This window comes from Pelophylax lessonae (assembly GCF_965119305.1).
Source record: "Pelophylax lessonae genome assembly, chromosome: 3".
Lineage (NCBI taxonomy): Eukaryota > Metazoa > Chordata > Amphibia > Anura > Ranidae > Pelophylax > Pelophylax lessonae.
The window spans coordinates 86,662,592-86,684,892 of NC_138770.1; the positions used below are offsets into that span (position 1 = coordinate 86,662,592).

General features: G+C 43.8%; 2 protein-coding genes across 3 annotated transcripts in view; both read right to left on the reverse strand.

Moving 5' to 3' along the window:
* LOC309551312 (cytochrome P450 2K4-like) overlaps positions 1–22,301 on the reverse strand; it is a 637,235-nt gene that overhangs the window by 543,435 nt on the left and 71,499 nt on the right. The gene's annotated exons all lie outside the window — the stretch shown is intronic.
* The window catches only part of LOC309551319 (cytochrome P450 2C14-like), a 69,342-nt gene that overhangs the window by 22,934 nt on the left and 24,107 nt on the right, over positions 1–22,301 (reverse strand). The window contains exons 4-8 of the mRNA XM_082251854.1: positions 21,025–21,174; positions 15,253–15,413; positions 6,899–7,075; positions 6,498–6,639; positions 176–360 (exon numbers count right to left, since the gene is read on the reverse strand). Of these exons, the coding sequence (XP_082107980.1) occupies positions 176–360; positions 6,498–6,639; positions 6,899–7,075; positions 15,253–15,413; positions 21,025–21,174 (815 nt within the window). The remainder of the gene's footprint in view (positions 1–175; positions 361–6,497; positions 6,640–6,898; positions 7,076–15,252; positions 15,414–21,024; positions 21,175–22,301) is intronic.

Genomic DNA, 22,301 nt, shown 5'->3' on the forward strand with positions numbered 1-22,301 from the left:
GTCTAGTACAGTCCACCATCCTCTAGTCATCATTCCTCACATCATACTTCTAGTTCCAACCTACATATTTGATGCATGTATACAGCCCCAGAGATCCCGGCTCAAAGCTAGCAGTATCTTTATAACATTTCCTGTGAAGAATTAAATAATGGGGCATAAAATATTTTCTGCTTACTTTTGGAAGAAAGTAACCCCTGAAATTGACATCTTTAGTAGTAGCATGTGGGATATTGGTTGGACCAATATTTCCGAATCTTTGAATTTCGTGAATAACAGCATCTGTGTATGGCATGTCCTTACGGTGACCAGCATGTGGCGCAGATGATCCAATCACTTTTTCAATCTCACATTGAACTTTCCCTGATTAAAAAAAAAAAAAAAATCAGTATATTATATATATATATATATATATATATATATATATATATATATATATATACAGCATCTCATTAAAGTGAGTATACCTTTCACATTTTTGTAAATATTTTATTATATATTTTCATGTGACAACACTGAAGAAATGACACTTTGCTACAATGTAAAGTAGTGAGTGTACAGCTTGTATAACGGTGTAAATTTGCTGTTCCCTCAAAATAACTCAACACACAGCCATTAATGTCTAAACTGCTGGCAACAAAAGTGAGTACACCCCTAAGTGAAAATGTCCAAATTGGGCCCAATTAGCCATTTTCCCTCCCCAATGTCATATGAATCGTTAGTGTTACAAGGTCTCGGGTGTGAATAGGGAACAGGTGTGTTAAATTTGGTGTTATCGCTCTCACTCTCTCATACTGGTCACTGGAAGTTCAACATGGCACCTCATGGTAAAGAACTTTCTGAGGATCTGAAAAAAATAATTGTTGCTCTACATAAAGATGGCCTAGGCTATAAGAAGATTGCCAAGACCCTGAAACTAAGCTGCAGCACGGTGGCCAAGACCATCCTGCAGTTTAACAGGACAGGTTCCACTCAGGAAAAGGTTGCCACAGTCGACCAAAGAAGTTAAGTGCATGTTCTCAGCGTCATATCCAGAGGATTTCTTTGGGAAATACACGTATTAGTGCTGCTAGCATTGCTGCAGAGGTTGAATAGGGATGGGGGGTCAGCCTGTTAGTGCTCAGACCATATGCCACACATTGCATCACATTGGTCTGCATGGCTGTCATCCCAGAAGGAAGCCTCTTCTAAAGATGATGCACAAGAAAGCCTGCAAACAGGTTGCTAAAGACAAGCAGACTAAGGACATGGATTACTGGAACCATGTCCTGTGGTCTGATGAGACCAAGATAAACTTATTTGGTTCAGATGGTGTCAAGCGTGTGGAGCGGCAACCAGGTGAGGAGTACAAAGACAAGTGTGTGTCTTGCCTACAGTCAAACATGGTGGTGGGAGTGTCATGGTCCTGGGCGGCATAGTGCTGCCGGCACTGGGGAGCTACAGTTCATTGAGGGAACCATGAATGCCAACATGTACTGTGACATACTGAAGCAGAGCATGATCCCCTCCATTCAGAGACTGGGCTGCAGGGCAGTATTCCAACATGATAAGGACCCCAAACACACCTCCAAGACGGCCACTGCCTTGCTAAAGAAGCTGAGGGTAAAGGTGATGGACTGGCCAAGCATGTCTCTAGATCTAAACCCTATTGAGCATCTGTGGGGCATCCTCAAATGGAAGGTGGAGAAGCGCAAGGTCTCTAACACCCACCAGCTCCGTGATATCATCATGGAGGAGTGGAAGAGGACTACAGTGGCAACCCTTGAAGCTCTTGTGAACTCCATGCCCCAGATGGTTAAGGCAGTGCTGGAAAAAAAATGGTGGCCACACAAAATATTGACACTTTGGGGCCAATTTTTACAATTTTACTTAGGGGTGTACTCACTTTTGTTGCCAGTGGTTTAGACATTAATGGCTGTGTGTTGAGTTATTTTGAGAGGACAGCAAATTTACACTGTTATACAAGCTGTACACTCACTGTCATGTCTTCAGTGTTGTCACATGAAAAGATATAATAAAACGTTTACAAAAATGTGAGGGGTGTACTCACTTCTGTGAGATACTGTATATACAGGTGCATCCCATAAAATTAGAATATCATCAAAAAGTTTATATTTCAGTAATTCAATTCAAAAAGTGAAACTCATGTATTTTGTATAGATTTGTTACACACAAAGTGATATATTTCAAGCATTTCTTTCTTTCAATTTTGATGATTATAGCTTACAGCTAGTGACAACCCAAAATTCAGTATCTCAGAAAATTAGAATATTACATAAGACCAATAAAAATAAAATAAAAAATAATACAGAAATATTGGCTTACTGAAAAGCATTCCATGTACGGTATAGTATGCACTCAATACTTGGTCAGGGCTGCTTTTGCATGAATAACTCCATCAATATGGCATGGAGGCGATCAGCCTGTGGCACTGCTGAGGTGTTATAGAAGCCCAGGTTTCTTTGATAGCGGCCTTCAGCTCGTCTGCATTATTGAGTCTGGTGTCTCTTATCTTCCTCTTGACAATACCCCACAGATTCTCTATGGAGTTTAGATAAAGCAAGTTTGCTTGCCAATCAAGCACAGTGATACCATGATCATTAAACCAGTTATTGGTACTTTTGGTAGTATGGGTAGGTGCCAAGTCCTGCTGGGAAATGAAATCAGCATCTCCATAAATCTGGTCAGCACAGGGAAGCATGAAGTGCTTTAGAATTACCTAGTAGAGGGCTGCACTGACTTTGGACTTGATAAAACACAGAGGACCAACACCAGTAGATGACATGACTCCCCAAATCATCACTGACTGTGGAAACTTCACACTGCACCTCATGCAACTTCGATAATGTGCCTCTCCACTCTTCCTCCAGACTCTGGGACCTTGATTTCCAAATGAAATGCTAAATTTTCCACAGTCTGTGATGATTTGGGGAGCCATGTCATCTGCTGGCTTTGATCTACTGTGTTTTATCAAGTCCAAAAAATAAAAAATGCCATTCATTAGGGAACAGGTCTTTTAGTAGGAATTAAAATGCAATAATAAAAATAAAAATAAAAAATAATATGCTTAGGGCATACCATCTTGCATATGAAGTAGCACACCTGTAGGATGTGCAGTGGTGATCGAAAGTTTGGGCACCCCAGGTACAAATTTGTATTAATGTGCATAAAGAAGCCAAGGAAAGATGGAAAAATCTCCAAAATGCATCAAATTACAGATTAGACATTCTTAAAGTTAGATTTTATTTCCATCATTTACACTTTCAAAATTACAGAAAACAAAAAAATGGCGTCTGCAAAAGTTTGGGCACCCGGCTGAGTTAATATCTTGTACTGCCCCCTTTGGCAAGTATCACAGCTTGTAAACGCTTTTTATATCCAGCCAAGAGTCTTCAATTCTTGTTTGAGGTAGCTTTGCCAATTCTTCCTTACAAAAGTCTTCCAGTTCTTTGAGATTTCTGGGCTGTCTGTCACGCACTGCTCTTTTAAGGTCTATCCATAGATTTTCAGTTATGTTGAGGTCAGGAGATTGTGAAGGTCATGGCAAAACCTTCAGTTTACGCCTCTTGATGTAATCCCCCGTGGATTTCGAGGTGTATGTGTATGTAATAAAGTACAGCGCCACAATGACAAATAAGTGGAAGAAAAAGCATAGACTAAACAAAGTCCATAAAGTCCGTGAAGCCAGATGCTGAAGTGCAGAAATGAATGCAAGAGGATTCCAACACCATAAGTGAGAACACAATCCTGACGATCACCACATGCTCATATAAGGTGTTTAGGATCATTATCCATTTGTAGAAGCCATCCTCTATTTAATTTCAGCTTTTTCACAGATGGCATCAAGTTACCATCCAAAATTTGCTGAAATTTTATTGAATCCATTTTTCCTTCTACTCGTGAGATGTTCCCTGTGCCACTGGCTGCAATACAACCCCAAAGTATGATTGATCCACCCCCATGCTTAACAGTTGGACAGAGGTTCTTTTCATTAAATTCTGTGCCCCTTCTTCTCCAAACGTACCTTTGCTCATTCCGGCCAAAAAGTTAAATTTTAACCTCATCGGTCCACAGAACTTGTTTCCAAAATGCATCAGGCTTGTCTATATGTTCATTTGCAAAGTTCAAACGCTGATTTTTGTGGTGAGGACGTAGGAGAGGTTTTCTTCTGATGACTCTTCCATGAAGACCATATTTGTACAAGTATCTCTTTATAGTGGAATAATGTACCACAACTCCAGTGTCTGCCAGATCTTTCTGGAGGGATCGTGCAGTCAAACGTGGGTTTTGAATTGTTTTTCTCACAATCCTGCGAGCTGTTCTGTCTGATATTTTTCTTGGTCTTCCAGATCTTGCTTTAACTTCCACTGTTCCTGATGACTGCCATTTCTTAATTACATTCCGAACAGAGGATATTGACATCTGAAAACGCTTTGCTATCTTCTTATTGCCTTCTCCAGCTTTGTAAGCGTCAACTATTTTCAGTTTCAGTTTTCTAGACAACTGCTTAGAAGATCCCATGGTACTGATTGTTGGGGCAAGGTCAGATGAGTCTGGGCATTTAAAACCTTTGAGATTGACATCACCTGGTCTTCCCAGACGATGATTGAGAACAATCCATGACACTGGCAGGTCTCAGCCTTGCAAAGGGGGCAGTGCATGCTATAAATTCTGCAGGGTGCCCAAACTTTTGCAGACACCATTTTTTTTGTTTTCTGTGATTTTGAAAGTGTAAATGACGGAAATAAAATCTAACTTTTGTTGACATATTATAAGAATGTCTAATCTGTAATTTGATGCCTTATGGAGAGTTTTCCATCTTTCCTTGGCTTCTTTATGCACATTAATACAAATTTTTACCTGGCGTGCCCAAACTTTCGATCACCACTGTACTACAGCAAAAGTGACATTTGGATTGAAATCGGTTGCAATTGGCCCTGCAAGCTGTGGGTGGCCTTAAAACGCTTGGGTAAACAATCACTGTTCAGAAGCACTACTCTATTCAGGCAACTGCAGATGCCATGGCTGCTAAACACAACAGCCGTCAATGGAGATTCCTGAATCCATGTATGGATAATGATAGTTTTTGCCTATCTTATTGAAAGCTGTGGTCCTTCTCATTTCAATGAGATTAGCTGATTCAACTTGTATCAATGAAAATCTGTACCTCCAGACATCTCAAAAACCGACTGCTAGGTCATTTAACCACTTAAGCCCCGGAGGATTTTCCTGCTAAACGACCAGGGGGTATTTTGCGATTCGGCACTGCGTGATTTTAACAGACAATTGCGCGGTCGTGCGACGCTGTATCTAAACGAATTTGGCGTCCTTTTTTTCCCCACAAACAGAGCTTTCTTTTGGTGGTATTTGATCACCCATGCGATTTTTACTTTTTGCGCTATAAACAAAAAAAGAGCGTACATTTTGCAAAAATAACAATATTTTTCACATTTTTTTATATGAAATTCCCCAAAAAAAATGTAAAAATCAAAATTTTTTAAAATTTTCGGCCAATTTGTTTTATGCTACCTATGTTTGGTAAAAAAAAATCGCAAAAAGCGTATTTTGATTGGTTTGCGCGTTTACTAACAAAGAGAAAGATTTCTGTCATTTTTGGTGTTTTTTTTTTTAACGTGTAATGGCGGCGATCTGCGATTTTTTTTGCGGTACTGCGACATTGGGGCGGACAGATCGGACCCTTGACTGACATTTTTGACACTTTTGGGGTTACCAGTGACATTTCTACAGTAATCAGTGCTATATATATGCACTGTTACTGTAAAAATACACTGGTAGTGAAGGGGTTAACTTTATTTGGGAGGGAGGGGCTGTGTGTGTCCCTAGGGGCGTGCTTTCTACTGTGATTGGCTGTGGCTTGAGCTGTAAGGACACTGATCAACGGATCTACGTAGTAGATCCATGTGATCAGTGTTTTTACACCGAGGAGAATGACAGGTGGCTTGTTTACACAAGCTGCCTGACATTCTCCCTCTCCCCCGCCGATCGCCGAGTGACTGGCGGACATCGGGTCCGCTGGTCACACGCGCGGGGGGGGTCCGTGACCGCGCGGGAGCGGGAGCGCGCCTCCGCGGGCGCGCGCTCGCTCCCCAGAGCCTCACAGGCGAGCGACGTAGACCTACGTCACTCTGCCTGGCAGGGGCTGACTGCCGCAGTAAATATACTGTGAGCAGTCGGCAAGCGGTTAAAGATTTGGGCAAATAGAAACCTTTCCAAAATGATGCAGTCTCTGATTGGTTTGTTCTGTAATAAACTTCTCAGCTTTAGTTCAGCTAATGGAGGCTAACTCCAATATCTGACGCTGCATCTGTTAGTAGGTATAAGTCACTATAGGAAATTACCATCATAAATATGGTCCAAGCATGGGGAATGTAACAACGGTATCATACAGTAATCAACATTATTTTTAGATAGGTGTTAGAACAAAAACACAGCTGCATGGTCATTTATGAAGACTGTACAAGATTTTGCTTCTCTCTTACTTTGGATGTCTGGGTAAATTATCATCAACAGAATTCCCCAGCGAAGCGTGGTCGAGGTTGTCTCCATCCCAGCAGAAAAGAGATCGGTTACAAGTGCTGTTAGGTTTTCATTGGTGAAAAATAACTCATGACTGGGCTTCTCCTGAAAAATTGAGTTTTGTAAACTTTGTGATAGAGGCTATGTGGCCATTGTTATTTCTATAAATGTATCTGATATTAACCCATCCCAACTCCAGCTTCCAAAAGGGCCCGTGTAGCAGTTATATATTATTATACATTTTCTGACAAATATGAAGTTTACCTTAGTAAACTAAAGTATTAAGTAATTATTTTATTCAGCAATATTGGTGTAATATCTTTGTATTAGTGGCTTCTTCTCTTTTCTGAATCTATTGCCTTACCTCTTGCTGTTTCACCAGGAATGCATCGACAAGGTTCCTCTGGTCATTGACGTCCAGTTGTTTCCTTTGGGTTGTAAAGGTTTCCCTAACAAATTTATGCATTATATCCACGTTTTTCGTGACCGTTTTGTGTGTTCCAGGCAACCAGCGGATCAGTGATGGAAATGCATTATACAACTGCCCCAAAAAATAAAAGCAACTTAGAAACAATAACATACTGTATATTTAGGCATTTAAGCATGAATGTGTAATTACTAACACACGTCAAACTGCCTGCACTAAACAAAGGATTATGTGACTTTTATTGCTGTATATTAATAATCAGTTCCAGTCCGGGCCAATTCTGACATTCCCTTCCTACACGTAAAAAATCAGCATTTTTTTTTTTTTTTTGTTAAAAAACTACTCAGAACCCCAAAACATTATATACACTATATTACCTGAAGTATTGGGGCGCCTGCCTTTTCACTCACATGAACTTTAACCGCTTGCCGACTGCCTAACGACGATTTACGTCGGCAGTCAGCCCTCACAGGCAAAGCGACATAGGTCTACGTCGCTAGCCTGTGAGGCTCTGGGGAGCGAGCGCGTGCCGCCGGATGCGCGCTCCCGCTCGCTCATGACCCCCCCCGCGTGTGCCCGGCGGACCCGATGTCCACCGAGCACTCACGATCGTCCGTTACACCGGGAGAAAGGCAGGCGGCTGTCATTCTCCCCTGTGTAAGAATAGTAATCATACGGTTCTGCTATGTAGGACCGTTGATCTCTGTTCCTACACCTCATGCCACATCCAATCACAGTTAGAATCACGCTTCTAGGGACACACTTAACCCCTCCCTCTAAAAAAAAGTTAACCCCTTCACTGCCAGTGTCATTTTTACAGTAACAGTGCATATGTATAGCACTGATTACTGTAGTAATGTCACTGGTAACCCCAAAAGTGTCAAAAATGTCAGTCAAGGGTCCGATCTGTCCGCCGCAATGTCGCAGTCCTGCAAAAAAAAATGCAGATCGCCGCCATTACGCGTTAAAAAACAAAAAACAACAAAAATGACAAAAATCTTTCCCTTAGTTAGTAAACGCAATAACTTTTGCGCAAACCAATCAAAATACGCTTTTTGCGATTTTTTTTAACCAAAAATATGTAGCATAAAACAAATTGGCCTAAAATGTTAAAAAATTTTGATTTTTACATTTTTTTGGGGGGGCGGGGGGGGATTTCATATAAAAAATTTTGAAAAATATTGTTATTTTTGCAAACTTTACGCTTTTTTTTTGTTTATAGCGCATGATCAAAAAATCGCACAGGTGATAAAATACCACCAAAAGAAAGCTCTGTTTGTGAGAAAAAAAGGACATCAAATTTGTTTAGGTACAGCGTCACACAACCGCGCAATTGTCCGTTAAAGTTACGCAGCGCCGAATAGCAAAATAGGCCCTGGTCAGGAAGGGGGTAAAATCTTCCGGGGCTTAAGTGGTTAATGGCATCCCAGTCTTAGTCCATAGGGTTCAATATTGAGTTGGCCCACCCTTTGCAGCTATAACAGCTTCAACTCTTCTGGGAAGGCTGTCCACAAGGTTTAGGAGTGTGTCTATGGGAATGTTTGACCATTCTTCCAGAAGGGCATTTGTGAAGTCAGGCACTGATGTAGGAGAGAAAGTACTGAGTACTGAGGGGCCGAATATTTACTTTGTCCTAGAAAAGCCAAAGTTCCTGGAGGATTCAAGAGGATGTGTCTGTCTATTAGGTTGAGTCATTATGTGATATGTGCTTAACTTTTACACCATTGGCCATATATCCCCCCCTGTGGGAGACCCATTAAGGTGGAACTTCATATCATTGAAGTCAATGCAGGTCGCTCCAGGTCGCCCCAAAGAAGCTCCGGACCCTTTTTCTAAGTCGGAGGGACTTGTGTCGCTCCTATTAGATTGGGTCCACAGCTACTCTATGGCAGGTGACCTACAGCGACCTGTCAGGCGACCAGGTCGCCTGACAGGTCGCCCCAGTGTGAATGGGGTCTCAAAGTCCCACAGCCCTCATACTTTATCATTTCATGATTAATGGGGATGTTGGTGCTCTAACTATGTTTATCTGGTCCCATCTATGAAAACCCTTGAGTTGGAGAGAAAGCCTGGCTTGCAGTCTGCACTCTAATTCATCCAAAAGGTGTTCTGTCGGGTTGAGATCAGGACTCTGTGCAGACCAGTCAAGTTCCTCCGCCCCTAACTCGCTCATCCATGTCCTTTATGGACCTTGTTTGTGCACTGGTGCGCAGTCATGTTGGAACAAAAAGGGCCATCCCCAAACTGTTCCCACAAAGTTGGGAGTATGAAATTTTCCAAAATGTCTTGGTATGCTGATGCCTTAAGAGTTCCCTTCATTGGAATTAAGGGGCCAAGCCCAACCCCTAAAAAACAACCCCACACCATAATACTCCCTCCACTAAATGATTTGGATCAGTGCACAAAGCAAGGTCCATAAAGACATGGATGAGTGAGTTTTGGGTGGAGGAACTTGACTGGCCTGCACAGAGTCCTGACCTCAACCCAATAGAAGACATTTGGGATGAATTAGAGAGGAGACTGAGAGCCAGGCCTTCTCTTCTCGTCCAACATTATACCTGACCTGACCAAATGCGCTTCTGGAAGAATGGTCAAGCATTCCCATAGATGCACTCCTAAACCTTGTGGACAGCCTTCCCAGAAGAGTTGAAGCTGTTATAGCTGCAAAGGGTGGGCCAACTCAATATTGAACCCTATGGACTAAGACTGGAATGCCATTAAAGTTCATGTGCCTGTAAAGGCAGGCGCCCCAATACTTTTGGTAATATAGTGTGTGTATATATATACATATATATATATATATATATATATATATATATATATACAGTGGGTACGGAAAGTATTCAGACCCCCCTTAAATTTTTCACTCTTTGTTATATTGCAGCCATTTGCTAAAATCATTTAAGTTCATTCTTCTTCCTCATGAATGTACACATAGCACCCCATACTGACAGAAAAACACAGAATTGTTGACATTGTTGCAGATTTATTAAAAAAGAAAAACTGAAATATCACATGGTCCTAAGTATTCAGACCCTTTGCTGTGACACTCATATATTTAACTCAGGTGCTTTCCATTTCTTCTGATCATCCTTGAGATGGTTCTACACCTTCATTTGAGTCCAGCTGTGTTTGATTATACTGATTGGACTTGATTAGGAAAGCCACACACCTGTCTATATAAGACCTTCCAGATCACAATGCATGTCAGAGCAAATGAGAATCATGAGGTCAAAGGAACTGCCTGAAGAAGAGCTCAGAGACAGAATTGTGGCAAGGCACAGATCTGGCCAAGGTTACAAAAAGATTTCTGCTGCACTTAAGGTTCCTAAGAGCACAGTGGCCTCCATAATCCTCAAATGGAAGACGTTTGGGACGACCAGAACCCTTCCTAGAGCTGACCGTCTGGCCAAACTGAGCTATCGGGGGAGAAGAGCCTTGGTGAGAGAGGTAAAGAAGAACCCAAAGATCACTGTGGCTGAGCTCCGGAGATGCAGTCAGGAGATGGGAGAAAGTTGTAGAAAGTCAACCATCACTGCAGCCCTCCACCAGTCGGGGCTTTATGGCAGAGTGGCCCGACGGAAGCCTCTCCTCAGTGTAAGACACATGAAAGCCCGCATGGAGTTTGCTAAAAAACACCTGAAGGACTCCAAGATGGTGAGAAATAAGATTCTCTGGTCTGATGAGACCAAAATAGAACTTTTTGGCCTTAATTCTAAGCGGTATGTGTGGAGAAAACCAGGCACTGCTCATCACCTGTCCAATACAGTCCAACAGTGAAGCATGGTGATGGCAGCATCATGCTGTGGGAGTGTTTTTCAGCTGCAGGGACAGGACGACTGGTTGCAATCGAGGGAAAGATGAATGCGGTCAAGTACAGGGATATCCTGGACAAAAACCTTCTCCAGAGTGCTCTGGACCTCAGACTGGGCCGAAGGTTTACCTTCCAACAAGACAATGACCCTAAGCACACAGCTAAAATAACGAAGGAGTGGCTTCACAACAACTCCGTGACTGTTCTTGAATGGCCCAGCCAGAGCCCTGACTTAAACCCAATTGAGCATCTCTGGAGAGACCTAAAAATGGCTGTCCACCAATGTTTACCATCCAACCTGACAGAACTGGAGAGGATCTGCAAGGAGGAATGGCAGAGGATCCCCAAATCCAGGTGTGAAAGACTTGTTGCATCTTTCCCAAAAAGACTCCTGGCTGTATTAGATCAAAAGGGGGCTTCTACTAAATACTGAGCAAAGGGTCTGAATACTTAGGACCATGTGATATTTCAGTTTTTCTTTTTTAATAAATCCGCAACAATGTCAACAATTCTGTGTTTTTCTGTCAGTATGGGGTGCTATGTGTACATTCATGAGGAAGAAGAATGAACCGAAATGATTTTAGCAAATGGCTGCAATATAACAAAGAGTGAAAAATTTAAGGGGGTCTGAATACTTTCCGTACCCACTGTATATATATATATTAAGCAGAGGCTCTAGAGGATAAAATGATAGGCGTTACATATTTTTATATATAGGTGTTACATATTTTATATATTTTTGCAGTTTTCAAACGTATTTTTGTAAAAACACACATGAATTTTAAGGTGCAAAAATACAATATAATACCCAATTGTTTTGTAAAATATAACAGATTTTGTTACACTGAGTAAAAGGATACCAAACGCGACATGCTTTAAAATTGCATATGTTTTTTTTTTTTTTTTTACTTTGTTTTTCCTGTGTCCTCATAAAACATTGTCTATTCTATCTGACACCTGGAGGAGAAGTGAGGGGGGGACATGCTGCATGCAAAAACAGGCAGGAGAGACTCAAAACTTTCCTTGTTTTACTTGAAAATGTGATTTTTATTGATGCCTGCCTCTGCATTGCTGAGATTTCACCTAATTTCCTGTCCCGTTTTACCCATGTCACATAGACAGGAAGTAGATGGGGGGGATTTCCTGTATCTTCCTGTTCTTTATGACACCATTGTACACAGAATTATCAAGCAAGGGAGAGGGTTGGCAGAGTGATAAAGTAGTCATAGGTGTGCACAGCCTATTGCATTAGCGTGTGCACCTCAAAGCTCAAACACATACATGTGTATATATACTGATGGTGTCAGTAGAGCAGTGGTGGGTGACAATAGGGCAGAGATTGGTGTCAGGACAGTGGATGATGTCAGAAGTTTTTATTTTTTATGATATTTTACAATTTTATTATTTTTATTATTTTTTTATAACAATTGTAGGAGCCGTTAGGAGGCTTTGCTAAAATACCAGGGGTTTAAACAGGGGGAATCTGCGCCACACAGGGTGATTAGGGTGTGCCCAGGCACACCTGGCACACCCTGTGCACACGCCTATGAAAATAGTGCTGCCTTTGCAAAATTCGAAATGGCTAATTTGCTTAAGGGGTATGATTTATTTAGAAATCATAATTTCATGAGATTGAAGAGATGCTGTAAAATTTTTAAAAGTGGAACTAGTATAGAATAAAATTCTTTAAACACAGAATGATTAAAATTGCTTGGGACACAGTGGAGCTGATTTATTAAAACTGGAGTACTGGAGCTCTGCACAGAAACCAATCAGCATCCAGTTTTTTTAATGCTTAATTGAAAAAGCTGAAGTTGGAAGCTGATTGTCTACCATGCACAGCTGCACCAGATTTTTCACGCTTCAGTTTTAGTAAATAAACACCAATTAATTGGATTAGTGTTTGATAGTGGTGCAGCAAATTCTGGTAGCATGACCTAGTCAGAGTGCACATTATTAGAACTTGCCCCAGACCTATCATACACCAAGTTCACAACTAATGCCCCGTACACACGTACCGATCGTCGGCCGAACGATCGGCCGTCTTTTGTCCAGGGCTGTCTTGTCTGTTGAAAACTGCAAAAGACTGCACACAAATTTTATCGGCCAACAACAGCCGACTGCAGAAGTGATGTCATGTGATGGTTAACTTTCCGTGTCTTTTTTCTTTTCTGAGCATGCCCAGTCTTGCAAATCTGCTGTCTGTCGGCCGAAATCTGTACTGACTGGCGAACAATCGGCTGTTCTGGTGACGGCCAACAAAAATTTTAATGCCTGCACGACAGATTCTGTTCGGCCGAAAAGTGCGCTGTCGGCTGTCGGAAGCATCATACTAACAAGCCGAAAATCGGCCGATCGTTCGGCGGCCGAATCTTTTCGGCCGACAATCTGCACGTGTGTACGGGGCATTAGGCAATATATTGTAATAAATCAATAAAAAAGTGAGATTTAATATAGTAAATATGTTATAAAAAATAAAGGATAACTAACCACTTACAAACCGCCCACCACAGTTTTACGTTGGTACTTGGACGTTAAATACCGGGGTTATTGCAGCAGTTAGCTGCCATAACCCTGGTATTTTTTAAATCTGCGGGCGGTCTGCATTAACATAAGGGTGGTCCCAGCGGCGGATTAGCCGCAGGATCACCCTTATGGACTGTGGGAAAGGGCACCCCTCCTCCCACCGCTTCCCGGTCATTTTCCCCACTCGCCAGACCCGCCAGTAGCGGGGAAAAGGATCCGGTCTTCTGTCCTCCTAGGCAGGAAGTCGAGTGAGGGAAAGATGACTCTATGGCCTTGGAGGACCAGAGCAACGTCATACGTCGCTTCCTAGCAACAGATTTAAAGAGCCCGTTTTTTTTTTTTTCTTCTTTAGTGTAGATGTGAGATGTGAGGTCCTTTTGACCCCAGATCTCACATTAAAGAGGTCCTGTCATGCTTTTTTCTATTACAATGGATGTTTACATCCCTGCATTTTTTTATTTTTTTTTAAAAACAGTGTAAATATAAAAATAAAAGATAAAATAAATAGGAAAGAAAAATTAAAGCGCCCCGTCCCCGTTAGCTCGCGCTCAGAAGCGAATGCATATGCAAGTCCTGCCCACATATGTAAACGGTGTTCTAACCACACATGTGAGGTATCGCCGCGATCATTAACCGTATTCCTGAGCGTGACTCGGGGTTAGATTTTAGTGCCAAAAGCGGTAACCCCGAGCCACACTCGGGGTAGCGCTAGGAAGATCGCTGGATCCTGGTAGAGGTTTTACTTACCTTTTCTCCGGGATCCAGTGAAGTATGCGGGCGGTATGCGGCGGCGGAGCTTCCTCCCGATCGTCTGCGAGCCCCGGCTTCCGTCTCCGGCGACGTGACGTCCGCCGGGGGGTGGAACCGGCGGCAAATTCAAATGTAAAACACACCAAACACACTGATACAATGCAAAATAAAAAAAATTCACATTACATTGCCCCCCAGTGCCCTTTCCTGCAGTTTTACTGTACTTTTTATGTAAATATATGTATATATATATATATATATATGTATATGTGTATATATATATATATATATATATATATATATATATATATATACACACGTGTATATATATATATATATATATATATATATATATATATATATATATATATATATATATATACATATATATATATATATATATATACGTAATTCTTGTGAATGAGCAGTCCAAACCAACTGTATACATTATATATATATATATATATATATATATATATATATATAATATATGTATACATACATATATATAATATATATAATAAATGTATACAGTTGGTTTGGGCTGCTCATTCACAAGAATTACATGCAAAATAATGGTACCGCTTTCAGCACCTAAAATCCAAAAGAATCATACCGCCAGGGAGGTTAAAGTGAGAGCAATATTTTGAGCCCTAGACCTTCTCCGTAACTCTGAACTGGTAACCTGTAGAAATTTTTAAAGTGTTGCCTATGGGGATTTTTAAGTACCAATGTTTGTCACCATTCCACGAGCGTGGGCAATTTTAAAGCATGACATGTTGGGTATCTATTTACTCGGCCTAACATTATCTTTCACATTATAGAAAAAAATTGGGCTAACTTTACTGTTTTCTATTTTTTAATTAAAAAAAGCAATTTTTTTGCAAAAAAAAACTGTGTTTGTAAGACCGCTGTGCAAATAGGGTTTGATAAAAAAATATTGCAACAATCTCAATTTTATTCTCTGGGGTCTCTGCTAAAAAAAAATATATATATATATATATATATATATATATATATATATATATATATAATGTTTGGGGGTTCTAAGTAATTTCAAGAAAAAAATTATTTTAACTTGTAAACAACAAGTGTCAGAAAAAGGCTCGGTTCAGAAGTGGTCAAAAAGGTTATTATGGGCCGTTACATCGGCCCATAATAGTCCGCAATAATATCAACAATTATTGGCTTATTGGCTTACCATTGCGGCTGGGCTACCAATGATGTGGGTATTTTCATTAACTATTTTCAAAAGACTCAAAAGTGTCGGATCTTCATAATCAAACCGATGGCTCAGCAATATGGAAACGATTATGTTGGCTGCTGCAGCATTTATGATCATTTTATTATCAAAAGCTTCACCTACAATACAGAGGGAAAGAAAAGTATTATTAACCACTTGACCCCCAGAAGGTTTTACCCCCTTCATGACCAGGGCATTTGTTGATATTCAGCACTGTGCTACTTTAACTGGCGGTCATTCAACACTGTACCGAAATGATAGGCATATCATTTTTTTTCACTCAAATAGAGTTATTTTTTTGGTGGTATTTGATCACCACTGGATTTTGTATTTTTTTTATTATATAAACGAATAAAGACCGAAAATTCTGAACAAAAAAGTTATTTTCTACTTTTTGTTATAAAACATATCCAGTAAAACCAAATCTCTTCATAAATTTAGGCCAAAATGTATTTTGCTACATGTCTTTGGTAAAAAAAAAAAAATCCCAATAAGTATATATTAATTGGTTTGTGTGAACGTTATGCTGTCTACAAAGTGCGGTATATATACTGGAATTTACGCAGCTATAGACGCTATACCAGTAATGGTGGTGATCAGCGAATTTTAGTGGTACTGCGATAGTGTGGCAGGCAATCTGGCGCTAACAGACACTGGCTGGGAGGGACACTGACTGACACTGACTTCGCTAGCAGTGGCGGCCGGTGCATAGGGGGCGCCAGGGCGCCGCCCCCCCTAAAAAAAGAAAAAAAAATTACAAAACGAGCAATAAAGTTTGAAAAGAAAAAAATTGCGTTCGCCGCCGCCGCCGGCCGATGTGGAGGGGGGGGGTGGGGTTACCACCCAGAAGAGGCGCCGATTGGCTGCCTTCTGGGGGGCGTGGGGGCGTAACCTGGGCGCAAGGCACATTGCTTGGAAACCCCCACTTCGTGGATTCCTGGCTGTGATTGGTCCAGCCTCCAGCCTGGACCAATCACAGCCTCCAGGACATCCGACGCGTCCGTCGCGTGCGTCATTCTCAGCAGTGGACCGGACCCGGACGGACGATGGAGTCGGGTGGACACCGGACGGGAGTGACGGCGGCACCGGAGAGTAGACCACCAGTATCTGATCCAGACGACCGGTCCGGTCACCTCACCAGGCCGCAGCTCGAGGAGCGGAGGTCATCTGCTGGAAGAAGAGAAGACATCACCACCGGTAAGTGAGTCCTCGTGGTCCTCCTGTCCTGTCAGTCCTCCATGAACATCCATCCATCCAGCCTTTCCACCGCCATCCCCCTCTGCTCTGCCTCATCCCATGACCATCCATCCAGCCTTTCCACCGCCATCCCCCTCTGCTCTGCCTCATCCCATGACCATCCATCCATCCAGCCTTTCCACCACCATCCCCCTCTGCTCTGCCTCATCCCATGACCATCCATCCATCCAGCCTTTCCACCGCCATCTCCCTCTGCTCTGCCTCATCCCATGACCATCCATCCATCCAGCCTTTCCACCGCCATCCCCCTCTGCTCTGCCTCATCCCATGACCATCCATCCATCCAGCCTTTCCACCGCCATCCCCCTCTGCTCTGCCTCATCCCATGACCATCCATCCATCCAGCCTTTCCACCGCCATCCCCCTCTGCTCTGCCTCATCCCATGACCATCCATCCAGCCTTTCCACCGCCATCCCCCTCTGCTCTGCCTCATCCCATGACCATCCATCCATCCAGCCTTTCCACCGCCATCCCCCTCTGCTCTGCCTCATCCCATGACCATCCATCCATCCAGCCTTTCCACCGCCGTCCCCCTCTGCTCTGCCTCATCCCATGACCATCCATCCATCCAGCCTTTCCACCGCCATCCCCCTCTGCTCTGCCTCATCCCATGACCATCCATCCATCCAGCCTTTCCACCGCCATCCCTCTGCTCTGCCTCATCCCATGACCATCCATCCAGCCTTTCCACCGCCATCCCCCTCTGCTCTGCCTCATCCCATGATCATCCAACCATCCAGCCTTTCCACTGCCATCCCCCTCTGCTATGCCTCATCCCATGACCATCCCTCCCACTGCCATCCCTCTCTGCCTCATGCCCTCATCCCTCCCACCGCCATCCCTTTGCCTGATCCCATCTCTCCCACCACCATCCCTCTGCCTGATCCCATCTCTCCCACCGCCATCCCTCTGCCTGATCCCATCTCTCTCACCTCCATCCCTCTGCCTGATCTCATCCCTCCCACCGCCTGATCCCATCTCTCCCACCACCATCCCTCTGCCTGATCCCATCTCTCCCACTGCCATACCTCTGCAGGGGGCCTGTACGCTTGTCACTGCATTGAAAGGGGGCCTGTATAAAGGTCACTACATTGAAAGGGGGCATGTACGCTGGTCACTACATTGAAAGGGGGGCATGTACGCTGGTCACTACATTTAAAGGGGGCCTGTATACTGGTCACTACATTGAAAGGGGGCCTGTATACTGGTCACTACATTGAAAGGGGGCATGTACGCTGGTCACTACATTGAAAGGGGGCCTGTATACTGGTCACTACATTGAAAGGGGGCATGTACGCTGGTCACTACATTGAAAGGGGGCATGTACGCTGGTCACTACATTGAAAGGGGGCATGTACGCTGGTCACTACATTGAAAGGGGGCATGTACGCTGGTCACTACATTGAAAGGGGGCATGCACGCTGGTCACTACATTAAAAGGGGGCATGTACGCTGGTCACTACATTGAAAGGGGGCATGTACTGTGTGGTCTGTGCTAGGGGGTCTGTACTGTGGGGTTTGTGCTAGGGGGTCTGTACTGTGGGGTTTGTGCTAGGGAGCCTGTACTGTGATGTTTGTGCTAGGGGGTCTGTACTGTGGGGTTTGTGCTAGGGAGTCTGTACTGTGGGGTTTGTACAAGGGGCCTGTACTGTGGGGTTTGTGCCACTCTCAGTCAGTGTATCCCATAATAGGGTGTCTCTCACAGTATATCCCATAATAGGGCCCCTGCTCCCTTTTATGGGATATACTAGTACTGATGGAGCCCTTAATATGTGATATATTGGGAGAATTGGTTCACGCAAGCAAAATACAGGGGACAAAATGGGTGGGGTCTATAAGGGGTGTAGCTTCTGAGAAATGGGAGGGGCCAAAATAGAAGGGCGGGGTCTTGCGCCCCCCCCATCTTAAAACTTCACCAGCCGCCACTGTTCGCTAGTGACTCTAATACAGTGATCAATAATAATATTGTACACCAGGGGTTAGCAGCCCATCGATCACAATCTACCTGTTGACCGCGGAAAGATGACAGGTATTTCCTGCTGACCTGCAAGTGCTCCTCCTCTTCCTCCCCCACACTGATTGGCAGAGCAGCATCTTGCTATCTGAGATCTCTAGTCGGGAAGCATAGCCAGTTCTAGACAGAGGCATTCCCTACCCTGCAACATGCCACTTTCATGTGAGGCTGTGGGGTGGGGAATGCCTCCGCCTAGGATTCATTGTAGGCTAATTTGGGCTCTTGTAGCCCTGAGTGCAGTGCGCTGATCCCTGCTGGCCCTCTCCAGTTCATTCAAGTGGGTAACACCATGTGACCAGAGAGGAGGACCGGGTGGAGGAGAGCACCAGAACAGGTAGCTGTGCCACAGCAGCCCTCCAGACTCCCCTGTACTATGTCCTCCTTTGCCCTCCAGGCCCCCCTGTACCATGCCCTCCAGACCCCCCTGCACTGTGGCCTCCAGACCCCCCTGCACTATGCCCTCCAGACCCCCCTGCACTGTGCCCTCCAGACCCCTCTGTACCATACCCTCCATATCCTCCTGCTCCGTGCCCTCCAAACCCCCCGGTATTGAGGCCTCAAACTCCTCTGTGCTGTGTCCTCCAGACCCCCCTGTGCTGTGCCTTCCAGGCCCCCCCCCCCCTGTATCATGTCCTCCAGAGACCCTGCATCGTGCCCTCTAGACCCCCTGCACTGTGCCCTCCAGACCCCCTGAACTGTGCCCTTCAGACCCCCCTGTATCGAAGCCTCCTAACCCCCTACTCTGTGCCTTCCAGAACCCCCCTGTAGCATGCCCTCCAGAACCCCCCTGTAGCATGCAATCCAGAACCCTCCTGTAGCATGCCCTCCAGAACCCACCTGTAGAATGCCCTCCAGAACCCCCCTGTAGCATGCCCTCCAGGGCCCCCCTGTAGCATGCCCTTCAGACCCCCCAGCACTGTGCCTTCCAGACCCCCTCCCTGTACCGTGCCCTCCAGACCACCTGTACCATGCCCTCCGGACTCCCCTGTACCCTCCTGACTGGTCTGTACTGTGCCTTCATGACCCCCCCTTTAAACTGTCTTGCTGACCCCCAGTCCTTTGCCCTGCTGACCCCTTGTCATTTGCCCTATAGACGCCCTGATCTCTGCCTTGCTAGTCTCTCTTTTGCTCACTCTTGTCATCTGCTCTACTGATCTCTGTACACTGCCCTGCCTACTACTGACCTCTGTACAGTGCCCTACATACTACTGACCTCTGTACATTGCCCTACATATTACTGACCTCTGTACACTGCTCTACATACTACAGACCTCTGTAAACAACCTATCAACTACTGACCTCTGTACACTACCCTACATCCTACTGACCTCTGTACACTGCCCTACATCCTACTGACCTCTGTACACTGCCCTACATCCTACTGACCTCTATACACTGCCCTACATACTACTGACCTCTGTACACTGCCCTACATACTACTGACCTCTGTACACTGCCCTACATCCTACTGACCTCTATACACTGCCCTACATACTACTGACCTCTGTACACTGCCCTACATCCTACTGACCTCTCTGTACACTGCCCTACATACTACTGACCTCTGTACACTGCCCTACCCACTACTGACCTTTAGACTGTGTTCACACTAGGGCGGCTTCAAAGTCGGCCGACTCTGAAGTCGTCCCGTGCAGCGCGACTTCAGCATGACTTGCATACGACTTCTCTAATAGAAGTCAATGCAAGTCACCCCCAAAGTAGTACAGGAACCTTTTTCTAAGTTGGAGCGACTTGAGTTGCTCCAATTAGAACGGTTCAATTGCACTGAATGGAGCACGACTTGTCAGGTGGCTAAGATGGGAGCATGAAATTGTCTAAAATGTCTTAGTATGCTGACACCCTAAGAGTTCTCTTCAGTGGAACTAAGGGGCCAAGCCCAACCACTGAAAAACAACCCCACACCGTAATTCCCCCTCCACTAAACGGCTTGGACCAGTGCACAAGGCAAGGTCCATAAGCACATGGATGAGCGAGTTTGGGGTGAAGGAACTTAACTGGCCTGCACAGAGTCCTAAACTCAACCCGATAAAACACCTTTGGGATGAATTACAGTGGAGAATGCGAGGCAAGCCTTCTCGTCCCCATCAATACCTAACCTGACAAATGCGCTTCTGGAAGAATGGTCAAAAATTTTCATAGACACACTCCTAAACCTTGTGGACAGCCTTCCCAGAAGAGTTGAAGCTGTTATAGCTGCAAAGGGTGGGCCAAATCAATATTGAACCCTACGGACTAAGACTAGGATGCCATTAAAGTTCATGTGCGTGTAAAGGCCGGCGTCCCAATACATTTGATAATATATTATATGTGGGTATCATCTTTTCATTATGAAAGTTGGCCTAAGTCTTTGTTACTAACAACATAGATGTTCATAAGATGTGCTTTACAAGAGTGCCATTCATTCACAAATGTCATCCAGAATTTGAGAATAAAAGACCTTTGAATGATCTGATTTTTTTCACCAAACAGTCACTTTCTTCCAGAATTCTGTCTTCAATTGTCTTCCTCCCCATCCCGAAATCTCGTAATGTTGAAAGGGTAAATCTTCTCATCACTTTCCAGTTTTCATTTTGGGAAAAAATAACTCCTGAACGGGAGAACGAAAAAAGTCTATAAGTCCACCCACAACTAGGGATGATCGAACTTTTGAAAAGTTCGGTTCGACCAGAACACCCGAACTTCACGAAAGTTCGGTTCGGATTTCAGAACCCCATTGAAATCAATGGGACCCGAACTTCTGTAATCAAAAAACACCATTTTTAAGCCCTAAAACCCAATAAATGCCCCTAAAAAGTGCCTAGGGTTCTGGGTCATGCCCCAGGGACTATTAATCACACAAAAAAAAGTTCTTAAAAATTGTCGTTTTTGATAGATAGCCAATTATTGAAAAAATTAAAAAAAAAAAAAAAAAAGAGATTTCTTTGGATTTAGTGTCTGGGGGGTCTAAAAGTTGTACCTGTGAAGTTTCAGCTCTGTAGCATGTCCAGAACCAGAATTACAGCATACCAAACCTTCAAAAATGACTTTTTTGCTTAACCGCACCTTTCTTTTGCTCCTAATCAACGGCTCAGCCAATGTGTATGATGGGGACATAATGCAGTGCACTGGGAACAAGATTAGAGGTTTTTTTGGAAAAAGGTGCTGTCTCTTTAAATGTGCATATAATTAACGGGTGTATTTCCACAATGGGGCTTTTATTACCAAATGTTTCAAGAAGTCCAAAGATGTATGTAATTGCACTTTATTTCATGTAAAATGGTGTTTGGTGCACTTTAACTTGAAATCTCACAAGAAACAGACATATATGCACGGATACATTGAGGGTTAGGGGTAGGGGCCACAAGGTAGTGCAGAGTGAACAAGATTAGAGATGTTTTGGATGAATAGTGTTGTCTCTTGACTTTGAATAGAAGTAAAGGATGCTTAAAAATTGGGCATTTGGTGGTGCGGACGATGCCTTGACACCATATCCCTATGAAAGTGCTGGTAATGAAAGCAATAATTGCCTTTGTAAGGAAAAAAATTACAATGATATGCATCTGTGTGACAGGTGCGCAAAAATTGTTGTTTGGGTGTTGGCGGAGCCATACCACTGTAAGCCCAAAGAGCTGGTGTTGAAGAAGGCGTAAAAATTATGAAGGTGTGCACCTGTGGAACAGGTGCGCAAACATGGTAGTTTTGGTGTTGGCGGAGCCTCCCCACCATAACCCCAAA